This window comes from Chionomys nivalis, chromosome 15 (assembly GCF_950005125.1).
Source record: "Chionomys nivalis chromosome 15, mChiNiv1.1, whole genome shotgun sequence".
Classification (NCBI taxonomy): domain Eukaryota; kingdom Metazoa; phylum Chordata; class Mammalia; order Rodentia; family Cricetidae; genus Chionomys; species Chionomys nivalis.
Window position 1 is genome coordinate 48,251,696 of NC_080100.1, and position 22,474 is coordinate 48,274,169.

The 22,474-nt window shown below is 45.4% G+C and overlaps 1 protein-coding gene across 1 annotated transcript; it reads left to right on the forward strand.

Annotated features, from left to right (window-relative positions):
- The first annotated feature begins 283 nt into the window (after window positions 1-283).
- On the forward strand, window positions 284-22,222 carry Hexb (hexosaminidase subunit beta). The gene is made up of 14 exons (XM_057789491.1): window positions 284-617; window positions 3,511-3,656; window positions 7,440-7,505; window positions 8,378-8,424; window positions 8,856-8,966; window positions 12,500-12,601; window positions 14,415-14,544; window positions 16,027-16,207; window positions 17,037-17,123; window positions 18,829-18,901; window positions 20,259-20,433; window positions 21,430-21,520; window positions 21,646-21,750; window positions 22,047-22,222. The coding sequence occupies exons 1-14, from the start codon at window positions 397-399 to the stop codon at window positions 22,111-22,113; spliced, it is 1,602 nt and encodes a 533-aa protein (XP_057645474.1). The 5' UTR covers window positions 284-396; the 3' UTR covers window positions 22,114-22,222.
- The last annotated feature ends 252 nt before the right edge of the window (window positions 22,223-22,474 follow it).

Genomic DNA, 22,474 nt, shown 5'->3' on the forward strand with positions numbered 1-22,474 from the left:
TCAGTTCTAGGGAATTCTGACCCAGAGGTTTTATCAATCAGAGCCCACAAACGATCTAGACTGTGGCAAAACCACCGCCGGGGTTGGGGTAGGAGTGGGTAGAAGAAACAGCTGATGCCTGTTTTGTTGTTTTGCAGTCTTGCAGAGGCCGGTGGGCCGCTCAGAGGGGTCCCTAGGTGACAGGCGCTAGCAGGACACCGCGTCCCGGCTGGACGCGCAGCCGCCTGGGTACCCCGCCCAGCCGTATTTCCGGGCGGCTTCGGGCTCAGAGGCGGAGCCGGTGCAGGGAGGGAGTTTGGTCATCTGACTCGGTGACCCGGGAACAGACGCTTCTTTTCCTGCAGCCGGGGCAAGAAGGCAGGTGGAAAGACTGCCGGGACAGACCGCGGAGCAGCCATGCGACGGTCCCCGCACCGAGCCCCCGGGCTGCTACTGGCGCTGGCGGCGCTGGTGGCGCAGGCCCCAGCCCAGCAGAGACCGGCGCTGTGGCCCTTCCCGCGCTCCGTGAATATGTCCCCGCAACTGCTGAACATCGCTGAGGACGACTTCCTCATCGTCCACGGCCGCAATTCTACGGCGGGCCCCTCCTGCTCGATACTGCAGGAGGCCTTTCGGAGGTAAGCAGCCCCACCCGGCGGGGAGTCGGGACCTGGGGCAGAGAGGCGGACACGGGTAACCGGTCTCTGGTCCCGAAGACCTTTGCAGAATGAAGTCCAGCTTGACCTGCCCATACTGCTTCCTGCGCACCCTGGGTGCCTGGGTAACAGTGGGACGAGCTGCTTTAGTCGGTCAGTTTGTTGGCCTCAGAAGGGAGCTACTCCAGAGCTGGGGAGGAGAAGGTGACTCTAGAGTCGCCAGTGAGTATCTGGTGGGGCTTAGGTAAGGACCTTCTGAGGGCCTGAGATACTTCCCCAGTGTTGGCTGTCATTTTCAGCTCCATCCTTCCCATATGTGGCAACAATGCAGATGTCTTTAATCTCTTCAATTTTTTTTTCTTTAAGTGTATCCGAGCCTGAACAAATTTATGTGTACCATGAGCGTGAAGGTAGCCGCTGAGGGCATGGAATCTTGGTGTGAACCCCCAGTGCCTGTGCTGGCACCGAACCCCGGTCCTCTATCTCCCCAGCTCAGAAAAAAAGTCCTTAAGTTGGAGCGTTGTGGGAAACCTCTCTCTTCCAAACTATGTTCCATACCTAATGTTAGGCATTCAAATCTCAATGCTTTCGAATGGCTCTTAGATAAATATCTGCTTTTCTTCTTGTTTCTCAACACTCTGGCTTCTTCCTTCTGGATAGGTTCCCTGAAGCCCTTTGCCTTATCAAGCGCTTGGTCTTTTACAGCCCTCTCTTTGGGCTCGCACAGCCAGCCATACTGAGTGCAGGGCAGATTGCTTTTGGAGAGACGCTTGAATGTACCACCTTCTGTCCCCTGGATGAGAGAGACCTGTGTGGGTGGAACTGCCCCAGGTGTAATCTGGTGCCACCTGTGCAGCTTACTTTCCTTGCCAGATCTTGTCTGTGACTTGTGAGTTCAACTAACTCTGATTTGGCCCGGAGGACACCAAACAGATGACCAGGAAACATAAAACAAAGTTAAGGGTGGATGCTTTAGGCTGTGGCGCTTAAACTTCTGCAGAAGAGGCCCAAGGTGTAGCTGGCAGAAAGAGCAGTGTCCTCGGCCACAGAAAGGCTATTGTTTTCCTTATCATTTGTGCAACTGAGTTGAATTGCTTCCAGGGTGGGCTTCTTATAGGTCCAGGTGGCACAAAAATGTAAAACCAAAGTGGCTGGTAGTATTGAGATGTTTAGGACTGCAACTCAGCCACTGAGCTGGATAGCTTTTAAAGGGCCCTTGCTTGTTTGCTTTAGGGCTGACTGTAAAGCGGGAGTTTCCTTTTTGCCTTGATAAGAGCTTGAGCAGGCACGTTAGGTTACGTTGATGGATACAATGTTATGGCTTGAATCAGCTGTGAGGCGGTTTAAAAACAGGCTTGGCATCTCAAAACAAGTGCAGGTAATTATTACCTGAAGGATTTGCCCAACTAATTCGTGGCCTGTAAGCCCAGTGGGGAGTAATTGCACCTGGCATTGTTTGGAAGCTGGTTGTAAACCTGGGCTAAACCTTGAGAGTATGTGGATAGCCATGTCTCTTAACTTCGGCAAGCATAGTAGGGCTGGAAGTGTCTGAAGATGCAGGGTATTCCGGGAACTCGGGGTAGTGAACATATTCGCGTAAGCTGTTCAGAATTCTGTGGCTGTAGTTGCGGGTTTTCCCATCCCAACAGCCTGCTCTCAAATAACGCACAGTGGTTTCCTAAATAACTGACTTGGAGACTTAATATAAACTATAAACTCTCGGCTGATAGCTCAGGCTTGTTACTAGCTAACTTTTACACTTTTACCCATATTTCTTAATCTATGCTTTGCCACGTGACTCATGACTTGTTACCTCATTTTCTCCACATTCTGCTTCACTGGGTAGGCTGGCTGGCATCTCCTCTGACTTCTCCCTTCCTCATCCCATCATTCTGTTTGGCTTCCTCACCTAGCTTTATCCTGTTCAGCTATTGGCCAGTCAGCTTGTTTATTAAACCAATTATAGTGATGTATATTCACACAGAGTGAGTTCTAGGAGAGGGCTACATAGAGAAATCCTGCCTTGGAAAACAAGCAACAAAAAATTATTTTATGTATGTGGGTTGTTTCTATTGCACTACGTCTGTGCACCATTTGTGTAGAATACCTGTGAAGGCCAGCTGTGAGCCTCCATGTGGGTGCTGCGAACTGAACCCAGTTTCTCTAGAAGAGAAGCCAGTGCTCTTAACTGCTGAGCCATCTCTCCAGCCCTATGCAACAGCCCTGGCTGTCCTGGAACTCACTCTGTAGACCAAGCTGGCCTCAAACTCACAGAGATTCTCCTGCCTCTGTCTCCCAAGTGCTGGGTTTAAAGGCACGTGCCACCACCTCCGCCCGGCCATATAAAATTTTTCCATCATAACTTTAAAAAAAAATACTGGTTTTTCTGTGTATGGATGTTTTGCCTGCATGTATGACTGCACACCGTGTGTGTGCAGTGTCTGTGGAGTGGGAAAACTTTCAAAAACTCCCATGTATGAATCTCATTCTCAGAAAGTTTGATCTGAAGGTCTGGACATCAGGATCTCCAGACAGTTCCCCCAATGCAGCAGTTCTCAACATGCGGCTTGAGACCATCAAAAAAACAAATATTTCCAATGGTCTTAGGAACACCCATCCACAAACTGATTTTGTTGCTACTTTATTGCTGATTTTGCTACTGAGCTGTGTTTCAATTCCTAAGACCATCGAAAATACACGGTTTCCAATGGTTGCGACCCACAGGTTGAGAACCACTGCCCTGATGGTTCTAAAAACACCCAGAGGACGTTTCTGATTAGACGGAGCTGGCACAAGAGATGTGAAAAGCTGGCTTCTGTGTCCCCTGGCACACACACACAATCTGGTTCATTGTTTAAATGGATTTCTCCCACAGATATTACAACTACATTTTTGGTTTCTACAAGAGGCATCTACGCCCTGCTAGATTTCAACCTGGACCACAGTTAGAGCAACTGCAGGTCACAATCACCCTTGAGCCACAGTGTGATTCCTTCCCTAACATGTCTTCTGATGAGTCCTGTAAGTACCTATTTTAAAATGGTGTCATTGTAGAGAATTTGTAGGTCCAGGCGTAGGTCCAGAAGGAGGGAGGACTCAACTGTCCATCACTCGGCCCACTGCCACTTTAGGGGTCCAGTATGTATGTTGTTTGCAACAAATGTTTTTGCATGGATACAAACATTAATATGAAAATGGGAGGGGGCTGGAGAGATGGCTCAGTGGTTAAGAGCATTGCCTGCTCTTCCAAAGGTCATGAGTTCAATTCCCAGCAACCACATGGTGGCTCACAACCATTTGTAATGAGATTTGGTGCCCTCTTCTGGCCTGCAGACACACAGACAGAATATTGTATGCATAATAAATAAATAAATATTTTTAAAAAAAAAGAAAGAAAATGGGAATAAGCTGATCATGGCACTTAGGAGGCTGAGGCAGGAGGATTGCAGTGAATTGAAGCTAGCCTGGGCTAGAGTAAGACATCTCCAAAAAAGTAAAAGGACAAAGAAAATGGGAGTTTCTGTACATGTAGATTTTACATAATTATGAACATTTATGAACTTTATTAAGTATTCTTTTGTGACGTAATTTCTAATGCTTCAGTATTCCACCACTGTATGGTAGAATTAGATTAATCTTAATTTTTGAGGCTATGCTATTTCTTTTGTCTCTTTAAAAGATTGTGTGTGTGGTGTATGTGTATATGTGTATGCATGTGTACATGCACACACATGCCCGTAGGCACTCACAGAGGGCATCAGATCCCGTGCCTTGGAGTTACAGGTGGTTGTGAGCCAGTAGCCTTGAGGAACTGGACCATGGGTCCTCTGGAGGGAGCCATGAGTACTGACAACTGCTGAGCTGTCTCTCCCGCCCTTGGCTTCTGTCTCTGAAGGCAAATTAGAGTGTCCTGCATATTAGACAAGCCTGCCCACAGGACTGTCTCCCCGCTTCCTCTGGAGGGTGTGCTGGTTGGCACGGTGGGGAACGGTGCCCGGCATCAGAGGAACAACGTGTAGGTGTAATGTAAGACGAGTACCAGGAAGAGACGAGGGAACTGGGTGTAAAATGGTGTAAAAATAGAAAGAATGAAGAAAGTGACGGCTCCTTTGCCCTCAGAGCGCATCCTCTACAGGTGGATAAACACCTGTGTCCCTCCTGCAACACAGATGAGCTTTTTAAAAAAATATGTCCACTATTATCATCCTATGTATTCATTTATTTACTTTTGTTTTTGAGTCAGAATCTTTTTATTTTTATCTTATCATTGGTGTATTACCTGCATGTGTGACTGTGTGTGGATGTCAGAAGCCCAGGAACTAGAGATACAGATAGGCATGAGCCACCATGTGGGTGCTGAGAATTAAACTCAGGTCCTCTGGAAGAGCAGCCAGTGCTCTTAACTGCCAAGCCACCTCTGCAGCCCCCAGATGAGCTTTCTTAATACACTTCTTAGGAAGATAGTTTCATTTCTTCTCAGTTCTGTCGCTGTCCTTGGGACAGGAACGGGTAATTTACCAGTGCTGGCCACACGACTTTCGTGGACAATGGACATGTAGACGCTATAGGAAGTAGGTTTTGCAATCTGAATTGAGCTAGAAATGGCCACTGTGTTGCCAAGCAAACTTTGCTGTCCATTACTGTCTGCAACACAGATGACCGACCTATTGTAGATTCTAGAAAATAGGGTGCACTGAGACCAAAGAGTCTGAGCTTTTATTTAAGTCGGCTCTTCTCAAAAGGAAACTTCCTGAGGTTAGTGTTTAGGAAGTTCGCCAGCATCACAAGCGCAAAATTCCAACCCCCTATATTAAAAATAAAGACAGGCGTACCCTGAGAACTGGAAGTGAAACAATTTCTCCTATAGCCAGGTAGCCACACGCATCAAAGGCATTTATCTGAAATGAAGAGTTACAAACAAACTCGCTGCCAGCTGGTACAGATAGGAGTTAACCACGGGACAGACAGACAGGCAGACCTTACCAAAACAAACTGCTGAGCCGGACAAAGGAAGCTGTACCGCGTGGAGGGGAGCAGACCATTTTTGCGGCAACACACAGGAACTTGCAGATCAAGAATATTATAGTTCTTTTTTTTTTTGGTTTTTCGAGACAGGGTTTCTCTGTGGTTTTGGAGCCTGTCCTGGAACTAGCTCTGTAGACCAGGCTGGTCTCGAACTCACAGAGATCCGCCTGCCTCTGCCTCCCAAGTGCTGGGATTAAAGGCGTGCGCCACCACCGCCCGGCTATTATAGTTCTTCATTAACACAGTTGCCCAGGAAAAAAAATGAATAGATATTTCATATGGGGGAAAATAGAACTGGGTGGGCATATCAAGTAATGTTTGAGTAGTATTTTAATTATTGATGTCTGTATCTACAACAAAGGTATTCACAGTGCAAATAGGTTCAGAAGGGATAGTTGAAAAGTCAAGACATCACCTCCTAACCACCCCCAACACACACCCGATAACACCTGATAACTTGGTTTGAAATTAAAATTCTAGCCAGGTTGGTGGCACACGCCTTAAATACCAGCACTGGGTGGGGGGGCAGAGGTGGGTGGATCTCTGTGAGTTCAAGGCCAGCCTGGTCTACAAGAGCTTGTTCCATGACAGGTTCCAAAGCTACAGAGTAAACCCTGTCTTGAAAAAAATTTTTAAAAATAAATAAATTTTTAAAAAATTTAAAATTCTATAGCTATATATCTGCATACTTAGCAGGTAAATCTTCTAATTACTATATATGATTCAATGAGTCAGGTTCCGTTTAAAATAAGCCAGAACTCAGCTACTGAGGGAAGAAGGAGGCCTGGTTCAAGGGCACTCACAGTAGCAGAACCGGTCTGAGTCTGGCCTTTTGCTCACTCAGCACTGTGGTCTTTTGACCCGAAAAGCTATTCTGGTAGAAGACTGTCAGCTGAGTGTGTCACACGACTGACACATCTTTTCCTCGTCTGCTAGCACCTACCTTCTGACAGTCAGGAGGTAGAAGGTGACGACCCAGTCAGGGTGAAATGATACTAAATTATGTGCTCCAACTGCCGGTGTCCCTTGGCGGGGGGGGGGGGGGGGGGGGGGGGGGGGGCAGGGCGGGGCCTGTCCCTGACACACCTTCAGCTTTCCGAGTCTGTACCCTTTGTATCTTGGCCCAGCTCAGCCAACTAGAACTCTATAGTCTTTGGGTGTTTTTGTTTTGAGCCATGGTTCCTGTTTAGCCCAGGCTGACTTTGAACCTGTGATCTTCATGCCTCACACCACCTGAGTTCTGGGATTACAGGTCCATTCCTTCCCTCCCACCAGGCCTGGTTGGCGTCCCATTCTTGATGGATGTGGACTTCTTAGTGAGTGAGATGAACTGGATTGAGTTCGAGGGAGCTAGAAATGAAGTCTTAAAGCTGATTTCAGATGGCATGAAGGGGAAGGGAGGTAGGATGAACGGAAATAGGAAAGCGGAGTGACTTCACCTTGGGGGAGGTAGGAATTAGGAGTAGATACGGGCTGTGGGCACTGAGGACTGTTCACATCACTGACCTGGCAGTTCAGACTGGAGAAGATGAGGCGTGGTGACGGAATGCATGCCCAGGGTCCTGGCTTGAACAACTCAGCTGCCTGGCCTACGGCACTGGGACTCACTGAAGTGAGACACAAGGTGTCTGGGCTGGTCAGGCTGGGACATCTTGGGTTGAGGGGATCTAGGTGAGATTCTGGAGGGGAGAGAATAACGGGAAATACCAAGGGTAAATCTGGGAAATGGACACTGTGTCATTCTGGAATTATCTAAAGCTCACCAACCCCACCCCACAGATTCTCTGCTTGTGCAAGAACCAGTGGCTTACCTCAAGGCCAACAGAGTGTGGGGCGCATTACGAGGTAAGTACTGTGCAGTTCCATCGTCTCTAGTAGAGGGACGTTATTATATGTTGCTTTGTAAAACCAAGCACAGAAGCTGTGCCACAACCTTCACTTCCCGTGAAAAGCTAGCGGAGCACTTAGATCCCTTCAACCCACCATGCCCAGCCTGAACCCCAGAGACCTTGTGTCTCACTTCATGAGTCCCAGTGCCATAGGCCAGGCAGCTGAGCTGTTCAAGCCAGGGCCCTGGGCATCCATCAGTGGCCTCAGTTGCTTCAGCTTTGGTTTGGGCTCACCAGTTCCTTCTTGCCTCCTTCAGAAACAAGTCCTCTGTCTTCCCCAGTTTCCCACGCCTGTGGATTCCGAGCTGCCAGCAGGTTTATCGGCACACTGTGAAAGGGAGGCAGAGAACCAGGGAGGACCGTGGGAGGCAGAGGCCAGGGAGGCCCGTGGGAGGCAGAGGCCAGGGAGGCCCGTGGAAGGCGGAGGCCAGGGAGGCCCGTGGGAGGCGGAGGCCAGGGAGGCCCGTGGGAGGCGGAGGCCAGGGAGGCCCGTGGGAGGCGGAGGCCAGGACCGGAGTGCTGCACTTTAGAAAGCAAGGATGCTGCCGGGCGGTGGTGGCGCACGCCTTTAATCCCAGCACTTGGGAGGCAGAGGTAGGCGGATCTCTGTGAGTTCGAGACCAGCCTGGTCTACAAGAGCTAGTTCCAGGACAGGCTCCAAAGCCACAGAGAAACCCTGTCTCGAAAAAACCAAAAAAAAAAAAAAAAAGCAAGCAAGGATGCCGTGTCTGCTCGAGCTCTTTGCCCTGTGGTCATGAGCCTGTTTGGACAATACTTTTATTTCATTTTCTTATCTTGTAAATAACACAGTATCTTTGCTTCCTCTAGGTTTAGAGACGTTTAGCCAGTTAGTTTACCAAGACTGTTACGGAGCTGTAAGTATCCTTGTGGTGTCTTACTGAAGCTGGTTGGATAGACACTGCTGTTAGCATGCCACCTTCCCAGCTGTCTTCTGAGAGTTTCTTTTCCCACTGTATTTAGCTTACAAATTTCGTGCATTTTTTCATCCAAATATTTTTTTCCCTTTTTAAAGATTTATTATATATACACAGTATTCTGCCCACGTGTATACCTGCAGGCCGGAAGAGGGCACCAGATCTCATTATAGACGGTTGGGAGCCACCATGTGGTTGCTGGGAATTGAACTCAGGACCTCTGGAAGAGCAGCCAGTGCTCTTAACCTCTGCGCCATCTCTCCAGACCCTGGTCCTAGATTTTTATCCAGTACTTGTATATAGTTGTAGTCTTTGTTGAACTTGAGGAGAAAAACAATCTAAAACTCATTGAAATATGTTTCTTCTCCTAGCTCACCATCAACGAATCCACTATTATTGACTTTCCAAGGTTTGCTCACAGAGGAATTTTAATTGATACATCCAGGCACTACCTGCCCATGAAGACAATTTTAAAAACTCTGGTAGGTGATTGCTTTATTGGTTCCCTTGCTCATCCTGAAGATCTGCCCCTCGGGTTCCTTTCTTGGGGTTTCTTGTGCTGTCCTGTAGGCTAGTGTGGACTTGTTTTTCTTGTGTCAAGTCTAAGCATTGGGCTTCCTGATCCCTCCCCAGGGAAGAATGTTTCCCCGTGTGAAATGGAGGCATCCCTGAGGGGATCTCTCTTGTGTTTTCACAGACAACATGAATTTGGCTTAGACTGTTGAGATTTGTTTGTTTTCAGCCAGGACTGTGGTATGTGCTCTCGAGCTCCCAATCCTCCTGCCTCAGTCATGGGATTATCTGCTAGTACTACTCTGTTTAGTGAGAAAGGCTGTTGGTTTTTTGTTTGTTTGCTGTTTTGTTTTTGGTGTTTTTTTTTAAGACAGGGTCTCTCTGTGTAGCCCTGGCTGTTCTGGAACTTGCTTTATAGACCACGTTGGACTTGAACTCACAGAGATCTGCCTGACTCTGCCTCTGTTGGGATTTAAATCGTGTCCCACCACTCTGGCAATAACTGAGAAAGGCAGTTTTAATACTGCTGTTGGCCCAAGTACATGCTCTTGTTTATCAGTCAGGGACATAGCCTGGAAAAATGGCTATATCTCTAGGTGACATAGAAAGGGGTCAGGTTAGCCGGGCGATGGTGGCGCACGCCTTTAATCCCAGCACTTGGGAGGCAGAGGCAGGCGGATCTCTGTGAGTTCGAGACCAGCCTGGTCTACGGAGCTAGTTCCAGAACAGGCTCCAAAGCCACAGAGAAACCCTGTCTCAAAAAACCAAAAAAAAAAAAAAAAAAAAAGAAAGGGGTCAGGTCATGGCTTTTTCCCTTTGGAAATGCTCCAAAAGAGTATGGAACCTTGGGGTAGTGGGAAGGAAGGGGGCTGATCATAGTTGACTTTTCTGGGGGGGCTTTTCATTGCCTTGTCCCTGCTACCACCTGCCAACTTTAAGCTGCTTAAACTATTTAGAAGACTACAAAGAACTTTCATATATTCATTGGGAATATATGAATTTAAAATTTATGAATATATAAATTTAAAGTTTATGATTTAAAAATTTTAAATATGTGGGCGGTGGTGGCACATACCTTTTAATCCCAGCACTCGGGAAGCAGAGGCAGGCTGATCTCTGTGAGTTTGAGGCCAGCCTGGTCTACAGAATGAGTTCCAGGATAGACAGAATCATTTCACAGAGAAACCCTGTCTTGAAAACAAAAACGACAACAAAAATTAAGTATTTGGGGGGCTGGAGAGATGGCTCAGAGGTTAAGAACATTGCCTGTTCTTCCAAAGGTCCTGAGTTCAATTCCCAGCAACCACATGGTGGCTCACAACCATCTGTCTGGTGCCCTCTTCTGGCCAGCAGGCATACACACAGACAGAATATTGTATACATAATAAATAAATATTTTAAAAAAAAATTAAGTATTTGTTAAACTTACAACTTATATTTGCCTGAGCCTATTATAATACCTGATGTGTCCATGCAGCGGGTGACTCAAAACCCCCAGAATATTAGTTTACACCTCCTAGTGAAAGAAAAAACACATCTCAACAGTTTCAGTGAAGCGTCAGGAACAGGAAGCTGATAGCATGTACCCTCCGGGTCTCCCCACAGTGCAGATTTCATGGCTGAGAGCATGCGCCCTCTGGTCTCCCCGCAGTGCAGACTCCATGGCTGAGAGCATGCGCCGTGTGCAGATACCACGGCTGAGAGCATGTGCCCTTCCGTCTCCCCACAGTACAGGTTCCATGGCTGAGAGCATGCGCCCTCCGGTCTCCCTGTAGTGCAGACTCCACGGCTGAGAGCTTGTGCCCTCTGTTCTCCCCTGCAGTGCAGATTCAGTGGCTGGCAGTACAGGTCCCAGCAGTATTTGTGTTACATTTCCTTGTCCATCTCCTCAGCGACCTTCAGCCTGGAGCTGTTATCTTTCCTCACTTTGGAAGACTGTGATATTTTAGAAAAGCACAGGCCAGTTACTTTTAGAAAATATCTTAGGTCATCAGTTTCTCACACAAGATTCAGTTCCTGGGCCGAGAAGACAGCAGACGCGGGCTGTGTTCCAAGAGTGTCAGGTGGCACACTGTCTCACTGTGGGTAATATATACTCAGACTGGCTGAGATATCTATTGTCTGTCGCACTTCTCAGTGTATAGTTAACTTTGGGGTATTTTGTGCTTTTTTGTTTGTTTTTCGAGACAGGATTTCTCTGTGACTTTGGAGCCTGTCCTGGAACTAGCTCTTATAGACCAGGCTGGCCTTGAACTTACAGAGATCCGCCTGCCTCTGCTTCCCGAGTGCTGGGATTAAAGGCGTGTGCCACCACCACCTGGCTTTATTTTATATATATAATTTTATTTTTGTGTTTGTGTGGAGATGGGGGACAGTATAAGATCTCCTGGAGAGAGCTTTCCAGGAGCGGAAGTGACAGACAGTTGTAAGTCATCTGATGTGGGTGCTGGGACTCGAACCCAGGTCCTCTGGAAGAACAGCAGGACAGCAAGAGCTCTTAACCACAGAGCCACCTCTCTAACAATTATTTGTGCTTATTAAAACCCTACGGAAGAAATTGTGGGACTGTGTGAAGTCCCCACATCTCCTTGGTGCTCACCCACAGCTGATCCTCGCCTAAGTCAGGTTCTTTGACAAACCACCAAGTGGTGATTTCCCTAGCTCCATCATTTCTACATTTGCTGGTGGTCAGTGGCCTTTTATAGTGAGGCAGAGCAGCCCTATTTCATCTGAGTACTCATTATTTTGTCCGTCTAGATTATCTATATTAACTCCTATATAACTCAAACTGGCCCTACTGTGGCCGTTAGAAGCCCTTTCGAGCTGGTTTGCTTATTCTTGTGAGATGTCCCCTTCAATCTCTGTACTTTTGGCACCATGAGAGCCCAGGCTTATGTAGCTTGATCTTAGTCTAGATTCACCCCCCCCCCCCTTTTTTTTCCCCAAAGAACCCTTTCAGTGCTCAGTATTTCAAACCCAGATTTGGGCTATCGGTGGGTATACCTCCTGACTCTACAGACAGCTGTGAAGTGTGCCTGTGTGTGTTCATTATGTTTATATGAACACACATGTATACACCTTTCCCTGTGTCTCTCCATCTATAGCAGGAGGTTTTTTTAATTTTTTATCTGTTTTTTCAACAAACATGCCAGGGTTTCCTATGTGGGAATTGTAAGCTTTGGTAGTTACTTAAATGCTGTTTCTCCTGTACTCCACTCCCTAAGACAGCCTCAGTCTCTTCATCCCCTAATTCCTGGCCGGCCCTCAAGTAATGATAAATTAATAAGCTTGCCCTCCTATACAGCAATATCACAGCTTCTATATACAATGTATTTGCTTTAATAGAGGTGTGCCAATTTCACTACATATGATGAGTTTATACTTTCTCTTTATTCTTTCTTTTTTAAAAAGGAACTATAAAAAGCAGCACTAATCTGAAGCAACCTACTGTAGAAGACTGCGTTCTTCTGTGGTATATAATTTTCCCTATTTTTGCTTTCAGGATGCCATGGCTTTTAACAAGTTCAATGTTCTTCACTGGCACATAGTGGACGACCAGTCTTTCCCGTACCAGAGTATCACTTTTCCTCAGCTAAGTGACAAAGTGAGTAATTCACGCCATTGTTGTCCGTGTACCAAAATCCTTGGCATAGTTTCAGTGGTTTTCTTATAAATGGAACCATTGTGAAAAAGTTAGGTATCTGTGGTTTAAAATACTTTTTAGGTGGCTGGTTAGCTTTTTATTTCCATAAATCTTCTTGTACTTGTTGTTACAGTTACTAAATAATAAGACTATAAATGTTATTACAAACGTACTCTCTGGGAACTGCATACATGTGTTAAAAGCTTAATGTAGAAGACCTGAATAACTTATGACTAACACAGTTAAGATGCTCACTTGCCCAGCAGTCTCTTTACTTTAAATCGGGTTAGAAGCATGTAGACGCCCTGCTTTTTCCTCCTTTGAAACACAAAAAGGACATTTTGGAATTGAGCTGTTTTTGCTGTTGTAGGAGGGGGGGCTCAGGCTGGCATGGTGGTGCACGCCTGTAGGCAGGCAGGAACAGGCGGACCTCAGGCCTGGTCTACACCGTGAGTTCCAGGACAGTCAAAACTACCCAGAGACCTCACAACAAACAAAACAAAAGCCAGGGTCTCCCCCACCTCAGGCTGGCCTTGAGAATGGATCCCTTGCTTCCTCTCAAGTACTGGGCTCACAGACAGGCGCCAGCACATTGGTGGTCTCTGCTCTGAGTGTTCGGGTGGAATACTCTGGAGCAATGGAGCTGGGGAGGTCATCCTTTGGGTCTCATCACTTAATCTCCACACAGCAGAGAATGCCAGCTGACACCAGAGAAGCTGCGTGCCTTGTCAGGACTCCTGTCCTCTGCTCTGGCCACAGTTCCACCGCTAGTGTGTGTGGGGGCTGAAGGATGTGGCAGTGAGTTGCTGATGTGCGGTTTTCAGCACGGAGGGACCGAATAGTTCACTTAGCGCCCAGCTCCACCGTCAGTCTGTGGCCAATTCTGCTGTCACCTGCAGACTCTACCCTTCCCCCACCCACTATTTTAAACCAAATTCCAGACTTATTTCATTTGCGGAACAGCCTGGTTTTATCTAATCATCCATCAATACCCATGTTTACCTAAGTGTCTTTTTCTCTTATGGGCCCTACATTATGGATGTTAATGTGCCTGCTAATTCTCTTTTCTTATTATTAATTATCGGTACTGAGAAACCAATGGAATTTGGTGTCCTGTCACTCTCTGCTGTCTTGGTTTTGTTGGTTACATTCCAAAGTATCAATTACCATGTCCCCTATATTTTGATTCGGGGGTTAAAGGTCAAGATAATTTCTACAGCTGAGCATGTATAGCCTATATGTTGAGACGGATGCCAACCTTATCTTCCAGGGGACCTTCATCATTACTTACAACCAGTGCTAATTCTTCAGTGACACAAAGAGACCCAGGAAATAAACACAATTAAGTTACTTATTGTCTGAGGGTGAATTTTCAGGTGATATTAATTAAAAGACTGAAAGACAAAAATCTGTGTTTTGTAATAACGGGTGAGTTTGGATTCTAACCTTGACAAGGGCAGTGTTTTCCAAAGGTTCACTCTGGTGGAGGCAAAGATTTTGCTTGTTTTGCTGTTAGTTTCCACAGAGTTGAAGTAATTGTGGAATTCTTGAAGCAGAAGACACTGACAGTCCCATCAGTGAATCTTGAATTCAATGGGCAGAAATCTAGTTTTTATAGATTCCTACTCTGAAACCAGGAACCATCCACTGTTAGGCAGGACTAATTACCACCGTGTGATAAGAGAAAAACTAACTGACCAGCAAAGTGCAAACGGGATTGTGTACGGTTTCCAGGACCAAAGCCGTCTTGCACATCTTAACTTGAATATTGCAGGGGAGCTATTCTTCGCGTCATGTCTATACACCAAGTGATGTCGATACGGTGCTTGAATATGCCCGCTTCCGAGGGATTCGAGTTATACCAGAATTTGATACCCCTGGACATACACAGTCTTGGGGAAAAGGTAAGGAGTTTGTCTTACAGGTTGAAAAAGGGGCATCTGAGATCCTTTGTCTCTTAATAGTTGGTAGTTTTGTTCCTAACTGCAGTCTATGCAATGGTGGCACAAATGCTGCAAATTTTGTGTCCCTTCTAAGTCACTGTCTAGGTACTACCTCACGAATCAAAGTTGGGGAGGCAGAAAACTTGGCTATAAGTAGACATAATGACTTAGTTCCGCTCTATGGATAGGCATGTTTTGGGGCGAGCACAGAATATACTCATGTTTCCGGTAGAGGGAACGGCACGAGGAACGGCATTCGAAGAGAGCATGTAGTGTGACCAGGGTGGGAAAAATTTAGAGATGGTACAGGTGGCGACTAAGAAGGTGGGCCTGGTGCCAGCCTATCTACATTCGGATCCTGCTTTTGCCCTCTGGAGAGTAAACCTTGGGGAAGTTAACCCTTCACCTCCAGTTTCTGAGAAACAATTCTGAGCATCAAATAAACAACAGAAAGTACACAGCATGGGGCCCGGCATTTCTGATTGTTCAGTACACAGTAATACCGCGGTAGACATGGAAAACCATGGGAACTGAGCCTGGGAAGGGCATCGCCGAGGCTCTTGATGACAGCAGTGAGCTCTGTCAGCACGCAGCACGCCCTGGGAACCAGTGCAAATGTCTGAGTAGGAAAGTCACATGACTGGGGTCACATTTGGGGAAAACCTCTATGCAAGGGACAGATTGTAAAGAGAAAGACCCTGGAGGACCCACACTGGGAGGGTCAGCACGGGCTTGAGAAGTAATGAGCAGAACAGAAATGTCCTGGAAACACATTCAAGGAACTTGGCAACCTACTCCAGAAAAGACCACAGAGCTTGGTGAGGCCTACAAGCAGACCTGTCAGAAACCAAAGAGATTGGGGTTTCGTTAGATCATACTGAAAGGCAGCTAGGTCTCTATTTGTATTGAAGCACAGAGAAAAATTTGAGAGTGGATATTTGAAGTGGATAAGAGCTCAAAGGTTGTGTAAAAGCAGCAAAGGGGAACAGAGGAGGCAGCTCTTGCCTTCCTGGGGAGAAACTGCTAAATCAATCTTGGTAAATATGGTTGTCTTCTATATAAAATTTCTATAGCTTCAACAACCCAAAGGCCAGCTGGTCAGGTTTACAGTGGTTTGTTATGATGGTATCAGAGGGACTCATACTCAATAGAAACACGCTTTGAATCTTGGTCTTTTCCCGGGCTAGGGCTATGATTGAGTAGACACAGTCTTGAAGACTCCAGGCCCCAGCAGACAAACAGGGATGCAACAGTGTTGTGTGCTGAGCTACACTTGGTGGGTTAGGGTGTCAAATGCATTTTTGACTATTGAAATTTTCACCTCATGGAGTTTAGTGGGATTCAATACCATTGTAAGAGGACCATTTATAGCAGAAAGATGTGCAAATTCAGGACTTTGTGATTAATATCCTTATAAAAATAAATCTTTGTGTTTTCTTCTAGGTCAGAAAGGCCTCCTAACTCCATGTTACAGTCAGAGGAAGCAAACACAAAGGGTTGGACCTATAAACCCAACTCTAAATGAAACTTACAGATTCCTTACCACATTCTTCAAAGAGATCAGCAGTGTGTTTCCAGATGAGTTCATTCATTTGGGAGGAGATGAAGTGGATTTTGAGTGCTGGTATGGTAACTCTAAACCTTTTATTTTTTCAGCTTTTTGTCTTAAAGTGTAGATATACAGAATCCACATTGAAAAGGGAAGACTGGGGATAACATCTCTCCTTGTAAGGGTTTAAACAGTCCCTGAGATGTTTAGCTATTAAAGGATGCATACTTGAGAGGTGCAACAAGGTAAAAGGTTAGGAAGAAGACTCGAGGGGCAGAAGCTAGGCATGATGGCTCACGCCTATAACCAAGAGCAAGGCAAGCCTGGGTTATAAAATAGCACTAACTCAAGAAAAAGAGTAACACAATCTATAAGCAGTATCTAATTCTCTTATTCAGGATAATGAATGTGGAGTATTGGGAGTTCAAGGTCAACCTGACCTTAGTGAGATAGACTCAAAAAAAACCTAAAAGACAGCCAGGTGGTGGTGGTGGCGGTGCAGGGCGCAGGCCTTTAATCCCGCACTCAGAGGTAGAGGCAGGTGGATCTCTGAGTTCAAGGCCAGCCTTGAACAACAACAACAAAAACCAACCTAAAAGACTAAAGGGAAAGAAGAGCTTTAGTGAAAAGGGGAATTACTAGATAGGGGAGATGTTCAAGTCAGAGTCCTTAGGTTTGTAAAGAGGCTGGGGTGGAGTAGGGATGGAAAGCCCTTTTTAAAAGTGAAAAGTAATTTCTGGAAAAAATACTTTGCATTAGAAAAATCACGGGAACTCATAACCGAGAACTTGGACTTTTAACTCCTTAAAGTCTGTGTAACTGATGTTCTGGGTGCGTTCTGCTTCGGTAATAAGCTGGGCACGTCAAAATGTTTATAACATTTCAGTCACTTTTTTTATTTAAGGGCATCAAATCCAAACATCCAAAATTTCATGAAGAAAAAAGGTTTTGGCAAGGATTTTACAAGACTGGAATCTTTTTATATTAAAAAGTAAGTCATTGGAAAGCCTAGACCTCAATGCTTTTGCACAAGTTTAAGAATAACTTCATTGTCTGCTTTACTTCTCATTTTCTCCACCCCTTACAAAAGTGGAGACATAAAAACCAACTACAGAAGGAAGTGCTACACACCGTTTTCCTTACAATGGCGAGCATTTTGCAATAACTCCTGAAATAGAAGGAAAGCCATGTGTCAAGAGAGTGCTACACACTGTTTTCTTTAAAACGGCTAGCATTTTGCAATAACTCCTGAAATAGGAGGAGAAGGCATGTGTCTTGAGAGCTTGGCTCAGAGTCCTTGTCACCATCTAGGTCTGCAGCTCATTCCATCTGTCCAGTCCTAGAGCATCTCTCTTGCTTCCTACTGTGGGCACAGCAGCCAGAGAGGCACACGCCTGTCCGTCACCTTAGAATTACAGGCAGTTAAGTTCTCAGTTGCATCAGCTACATTTCCAGTGTTTCATAGCAAGGGGAATGATAGCTGCTAGACACAGTGCAGACAGAACATTTCCCAAAAGTTTGCCAGGACAGTACTGCTCAGCTATTTTTTTCCATAATAGGACCAGAGTCTTGGACTTCACAAACCATGTGGAGTTACATATGTTTAAAAGAAGAAAGATAGAGATGGACAGACAGACAGCTTTGCAGACTCAAAAGCCATTCTTAGCTTGTCAGTCATAGAAGAGAAGGCTGTAGGCTGTCGTTTCCCAGGCTCTGCTCTACCCATTAGAAAGGCTCAGAGTTCACGCTGTTCCTCCTAGTTAGCTTTTTGTGTGGTATGTTCTTTCTTTTTGTGTGGTATGTTTTTTCTTTCTTCCCTTTCAAGTGTTTGTTACCACCTAACTAAATACCTGTGGTGGCAACAGCTGAGTGTTACTGACGTGGCGTGACATGACAGGCTATGTGACAGTTTTCTTTCTGCCAACCGGTGGGTCTTGACCCCTTTAAGACCATTGGAAATATCAGATATTTACATTATGATTCATAACAATAGCAATATTACAGTTCTGAAGTAGCAACAATAGTTTTATGGTTGGGATCACAACATGAGGAACAGCATTAGGAAGGTTGAGAACCATTGTCCTATAAAGATGTGTCAGAAGCATAGGCTACCCAGCTCAGTGTTGAAGCTGTCCACCCTGAAGTGTCCCCTGAGGGGTCTCTGCTCACGTATGGCTGCGTTTCACAAGTCCTAGCGAAATACTTGATTTTAATTAGAAGGAAGGGCAGGTACATCCAAGCAGCATTTAAGGTCAGGGGGCAGAGCCTGAGGGTTCAGTAGAGGTTCAGAGAGAAACACACCAAAAACCAAACATGGATCAATATTTAAAAATTAAGTCAAATTTTCTATATAAAGGGTAAGATGTGTTTATCCTGAGCATGGATCACTAATCTTAATAATCTTGCCCATGGGACTTTAGGGAGTATACTTTCTGTGTAGTTTCTTTGGAGGCAGTCTCTTGTCAGCAAGACATATCTCAGGCTGTCTTGAGGCTGAAGGATTCTTTCCATTTCCCTTGTCCCTTACTCTTGTCTTAGCCCTCTCCCTTGCCTCAGCTTTAAGCTGGTTCTGCATAGCTATGTTATACTGAGAGATGGTACTTCTCAACACTGCACGCTGTTCCTGGAAGAACACATACATGGTTAAGAGTGTTAACTTTGTGACTCTAAATAACTGTTAATTTTTTCAATGCTAGGGTTTTGGATATTATTACATCCTTAAAGAAGGGCTCCATTGTTTGGCAAGAGGTTTTTGATGACAACGTGGAGGTAAGAACTGTGAAGACTCCATTCAGGGCTGAGTGCTGGCTCACAGTGGGAAAGACTACCTGCCGTACCAGCCTGAGCACCCACTTTAAAGTTGGGCGTTCAGCAGTTAGGATGATGGAAGGTCTGGAGGGCTCCATTCTTCACTGCTGAACTCTTTGCTACAGACAGATTCAAGGAGAGGAGGCAATACTTTCAGTGTGTATCTACTGGTGACCCTACCAGGTCCAACAGATAGCACCGGTCCAGTGGTCACGCAAACCAAGTCATCAGTCGGGGGAAGGCACTGGAGATTCAAGGGAGAGACTATTCAGTATGCATTATAGATGTACACGAAATTGTCAAGAACAGAGCTCAAAAATAAAGCCAAGTTGGCTTGGCTGTGGTGATGCACACTTAATCCCAGCACTTGGGAGGCAGAGGCAGGCTGATCTGTGAGTTCGAGGCCAGCCTGGGCAGAGAAAGCCTGTCCTGAACAACACCACGGCAAACATGGCCTAGTGTACACCTGTAACCCAAACATTGTCAGGGCTGGGGCAAGAAGGGCTGGGACTTGCTGGCTCCAGCATAGCTCCAGGTTCAGTGGAACGCGAGGGAATGCAGGGATTAGAGCAGGAAGGCAAGCCTGCCCATGCACCCGTGCATGCACTACAGCACGCAGACACAGGACTCCATTAGTAATATGGACCGCTCACTGCTCCTCCTCGTTTCTTCCCCCAGCTCCTGCTGTCTCACAAGTTCAAGTTTTTGAATTAAGTTCCTTTTTGTTTTTAGGAGCAAAACAGACATCAAATGAGCTTTTTAAAAACATAGTGGTTTTAAAACAGGTAAAATCAATATACACTTTTAAGAAATATTTTTTTCCCTTATTATTTATTTGTAGTGTATCTTATAAGCCCAGCTACCACTGTTATCTAAGGGACTGGTGATAGTCTCATGGTTTCAAGTTAAGTACAGAACTGGTGTGGTGGGAATGGGATCAAGGTGCCCACCTCACCCTAAGTTCTTTAGTCTCTGAGGTGTTAGCTATAACAGAAGTTAAATGTCCAGTTTTAAGGGTTGATGAATGTGAATAGCAGTGAAAACACAGTGAGGGACTAGCAACGGCACTGATTGTTAGGAAAAAGGACGGATAATTTTTTTTTTCTAAGAGTTTTTTTTTTTTTTTGGTTTTTCAAGACAAGGTTTCTCTGTAGTTTTGGAGCCTGTCCTGGAACTAGCTCTTGTAGACCAGGCTGGTCTCGAACTCACAGAGATCCGCCTGCCTCTGCCTCCCATGCACCACCACCGCCCGGCTCGAAGATTTTAGAGAGACTGTACTTAGTAGACCTAATACTGTGATTGCGATCTGTACCTTTAGCTTCAGCCGAACACAGTGGTTGAAGTGTGGAAGAGTGAAAATTACTTAGAGGAGCTGAAACAAGTCACCTCCTCCGGCTTCCCGGCAATCCTTGCTGCTCCTTGGTACTTAGACGTCATTAGCTATGGGCAAGACTGGAGACAGTACTACACAGTGGAGCCTCTTAATTTTGAAGGTAAGCAAAGCGGCCGCCACTGCTGGCTTCTTCCATGACTTCCAGTCTCTCCTCCCAAATCTAACCTAGATGCCTATTATTCCTTTTATGACTAATCCTTGATTTTATTAAAAATAAAGCTTTGGTATCATTTTAACTTCTGGAAGGAACAGTGTGCTAGTCTTAAATGAAATACCCCCTTAAATTTTGCCTCTATTTTTATGGAGTTGCTTTCTGTATCTGAGAGATGGTTGAGTATGTTAAATTTTTTGTTTGTTTGTTTGGTTTTTTTGTTTTGTTTTTGTTTTGTCGAAACAGGGTTTCTCTGTAGTTTTTTTGGAGCCTATCCTAGAACTAGCTCTTGTAGACCAGGCTGGCCTCAAACTCTGCCTTCTGAATGCTGGGATTAAAGGCGTGCGCCACCATCGCCCTGCAAGTGTGTTAACTTTTAAGACACCTAAGTAAGGTTACCATTTGCATCTATGGATTTCAGGTTGTGTAGTCCAGGGTTTTCAGCTTCTTTATTAGCAGTTCTAAATTATACAATTCTTGTAGATCAGGCTTTAGCTTAGAAAATGATGCCATGATTAAAAGTCTCAGAAATATTGATCCACTAAAAATTATGACTTTCTCTAGAAAGCATTTTGAGCATCAAAAGTAATCATTCTAAATAGTAGTTTTTAGTTACTCTTTTTTGCTTCGTTACTAAATACCAAGGAATATAAACCAAATATAAGTAGTGGTCATGGTCCATTAAAATGAAGCTAATATTCCAACTTGTATTTCTTGGCATACCACTGATCAGAAATGGGAGGAGGTGTCTAGACGAGTTTGTGCAGGCTCCTATGAAAAGTATCTCCTCCTGGCTCACCATAGTCCTCTATGTATGTTGAATAGCACTGAGCCAGGGTGGGAATAAAGGTTCTGGTGCCTACAGGAAGGGAACATGGGATGACGATAGAGAGGGAGCCAGTGTTATACAGCTTAACTCCTTTCCCTTCAACCACTTTAATGCAGGTTCTGAGAAGGAGAAACAACTAGTCATTGGTGGAGAAGCTTGCCTGTGGGGAGAATTTGTGGATGCAACTAACCTCATTCCAAGATTATGGTAAGGAATGGAAGGGATGCCAAATGACTTAAAAGATGCTTTGGTTCTTCTCTGTGTTAGTAGGAAAGCCCTGAAGAATTTCCTTAAGTAGATGACTACCTTGGGAGACACATTTTAAATTTCAGGCCTCGGGCAAGCGCTGTTGGTGAGCGGCTCTGGAGTCCTCAAGCTGTCACTGACCTACAAGATGCCTACAACAGACTGGCGATCCACCGGTGCAGAATGGTCAGGTGAGAGGCGCCCTTCCAGCCTAAGATCTTACTAAAGTCCAGCCTTCACTGTAACTCCTGCCTTCAGCTTTCTGATTAGCAATGAATAAAAACATCACCTAGGAAGTGGTCACTCACTTGGTAGAAGTTACGCACTCATTGTAACACCCGTAAGACATGTTTGGTGTAACTGCCATCTTAAAGGAGTTAGTAGCTTAAATTAGAATCATCAAATCATCACAGAGTGGGGATTTGCTGAAGTGATCTGAGATGGGAGGGCCACCAGCCTAAACCATCTCTTTGTTATCTGTCAACAGCCGTGGAATAGCCGCACAGCCTCTCTTTACTGGACATTGTAGCCTTGAGTACAGAATGGAAACGTGAACAGAAGTCTACAGCAGTCTGAGCTATAATCATGTTGATTGTGAAATCATGTAAAATTAATATTTGTTAGGTGTTTTTTAATAAACCATCTTTTTATTGATTGAATCTCTATCTGTATCACCCACCAAATACTGGCATCTTTTATTTGAGCAGCTTAAAAAAATAAAAGGAAAAGCTTTGTGATATCACTTAAATACTCCAAAGGGCTACAAGAATACCTTCATCATTGTGACGGCTTAACTGAGAACTGCTGGGCTACAAAGGAGGCTCAGCATTTAAGAGCACTTGCTACTCTTATAGATTCTGAGTCTGAGTTCAGCTCCTGGATCTACATGGTGCTTCATAAACATCCATAGCTCCA

What these genes read in the sequence shown, in the direction of transcription:
- Hexb (XM_057789491.1), top strand. Translation starts at nt 397, where the DNA reads ATGCGACGGTCCCCGCACCGAGCCCCCGGGCTGCTACTGGCGCTGGCG. An exon ending in CTGCAGGAGGCCTTTCGGAG is followed by an intron (nt 618 to 3,510) that starts GTAAGCAGCCCC and finishes TTTCTCCCACAG; the next exon opens with ATATTACAACTACATTTTTG. An exon ending in TTTTTGATGACAACGTGGAG is followed by an intron (nt 18,902 to 20,258) that starts GTAAGAACTGTG and finishes CTGTACCTTTAG; the next exon opens with CTTCAGCCGAACACAGTGGT.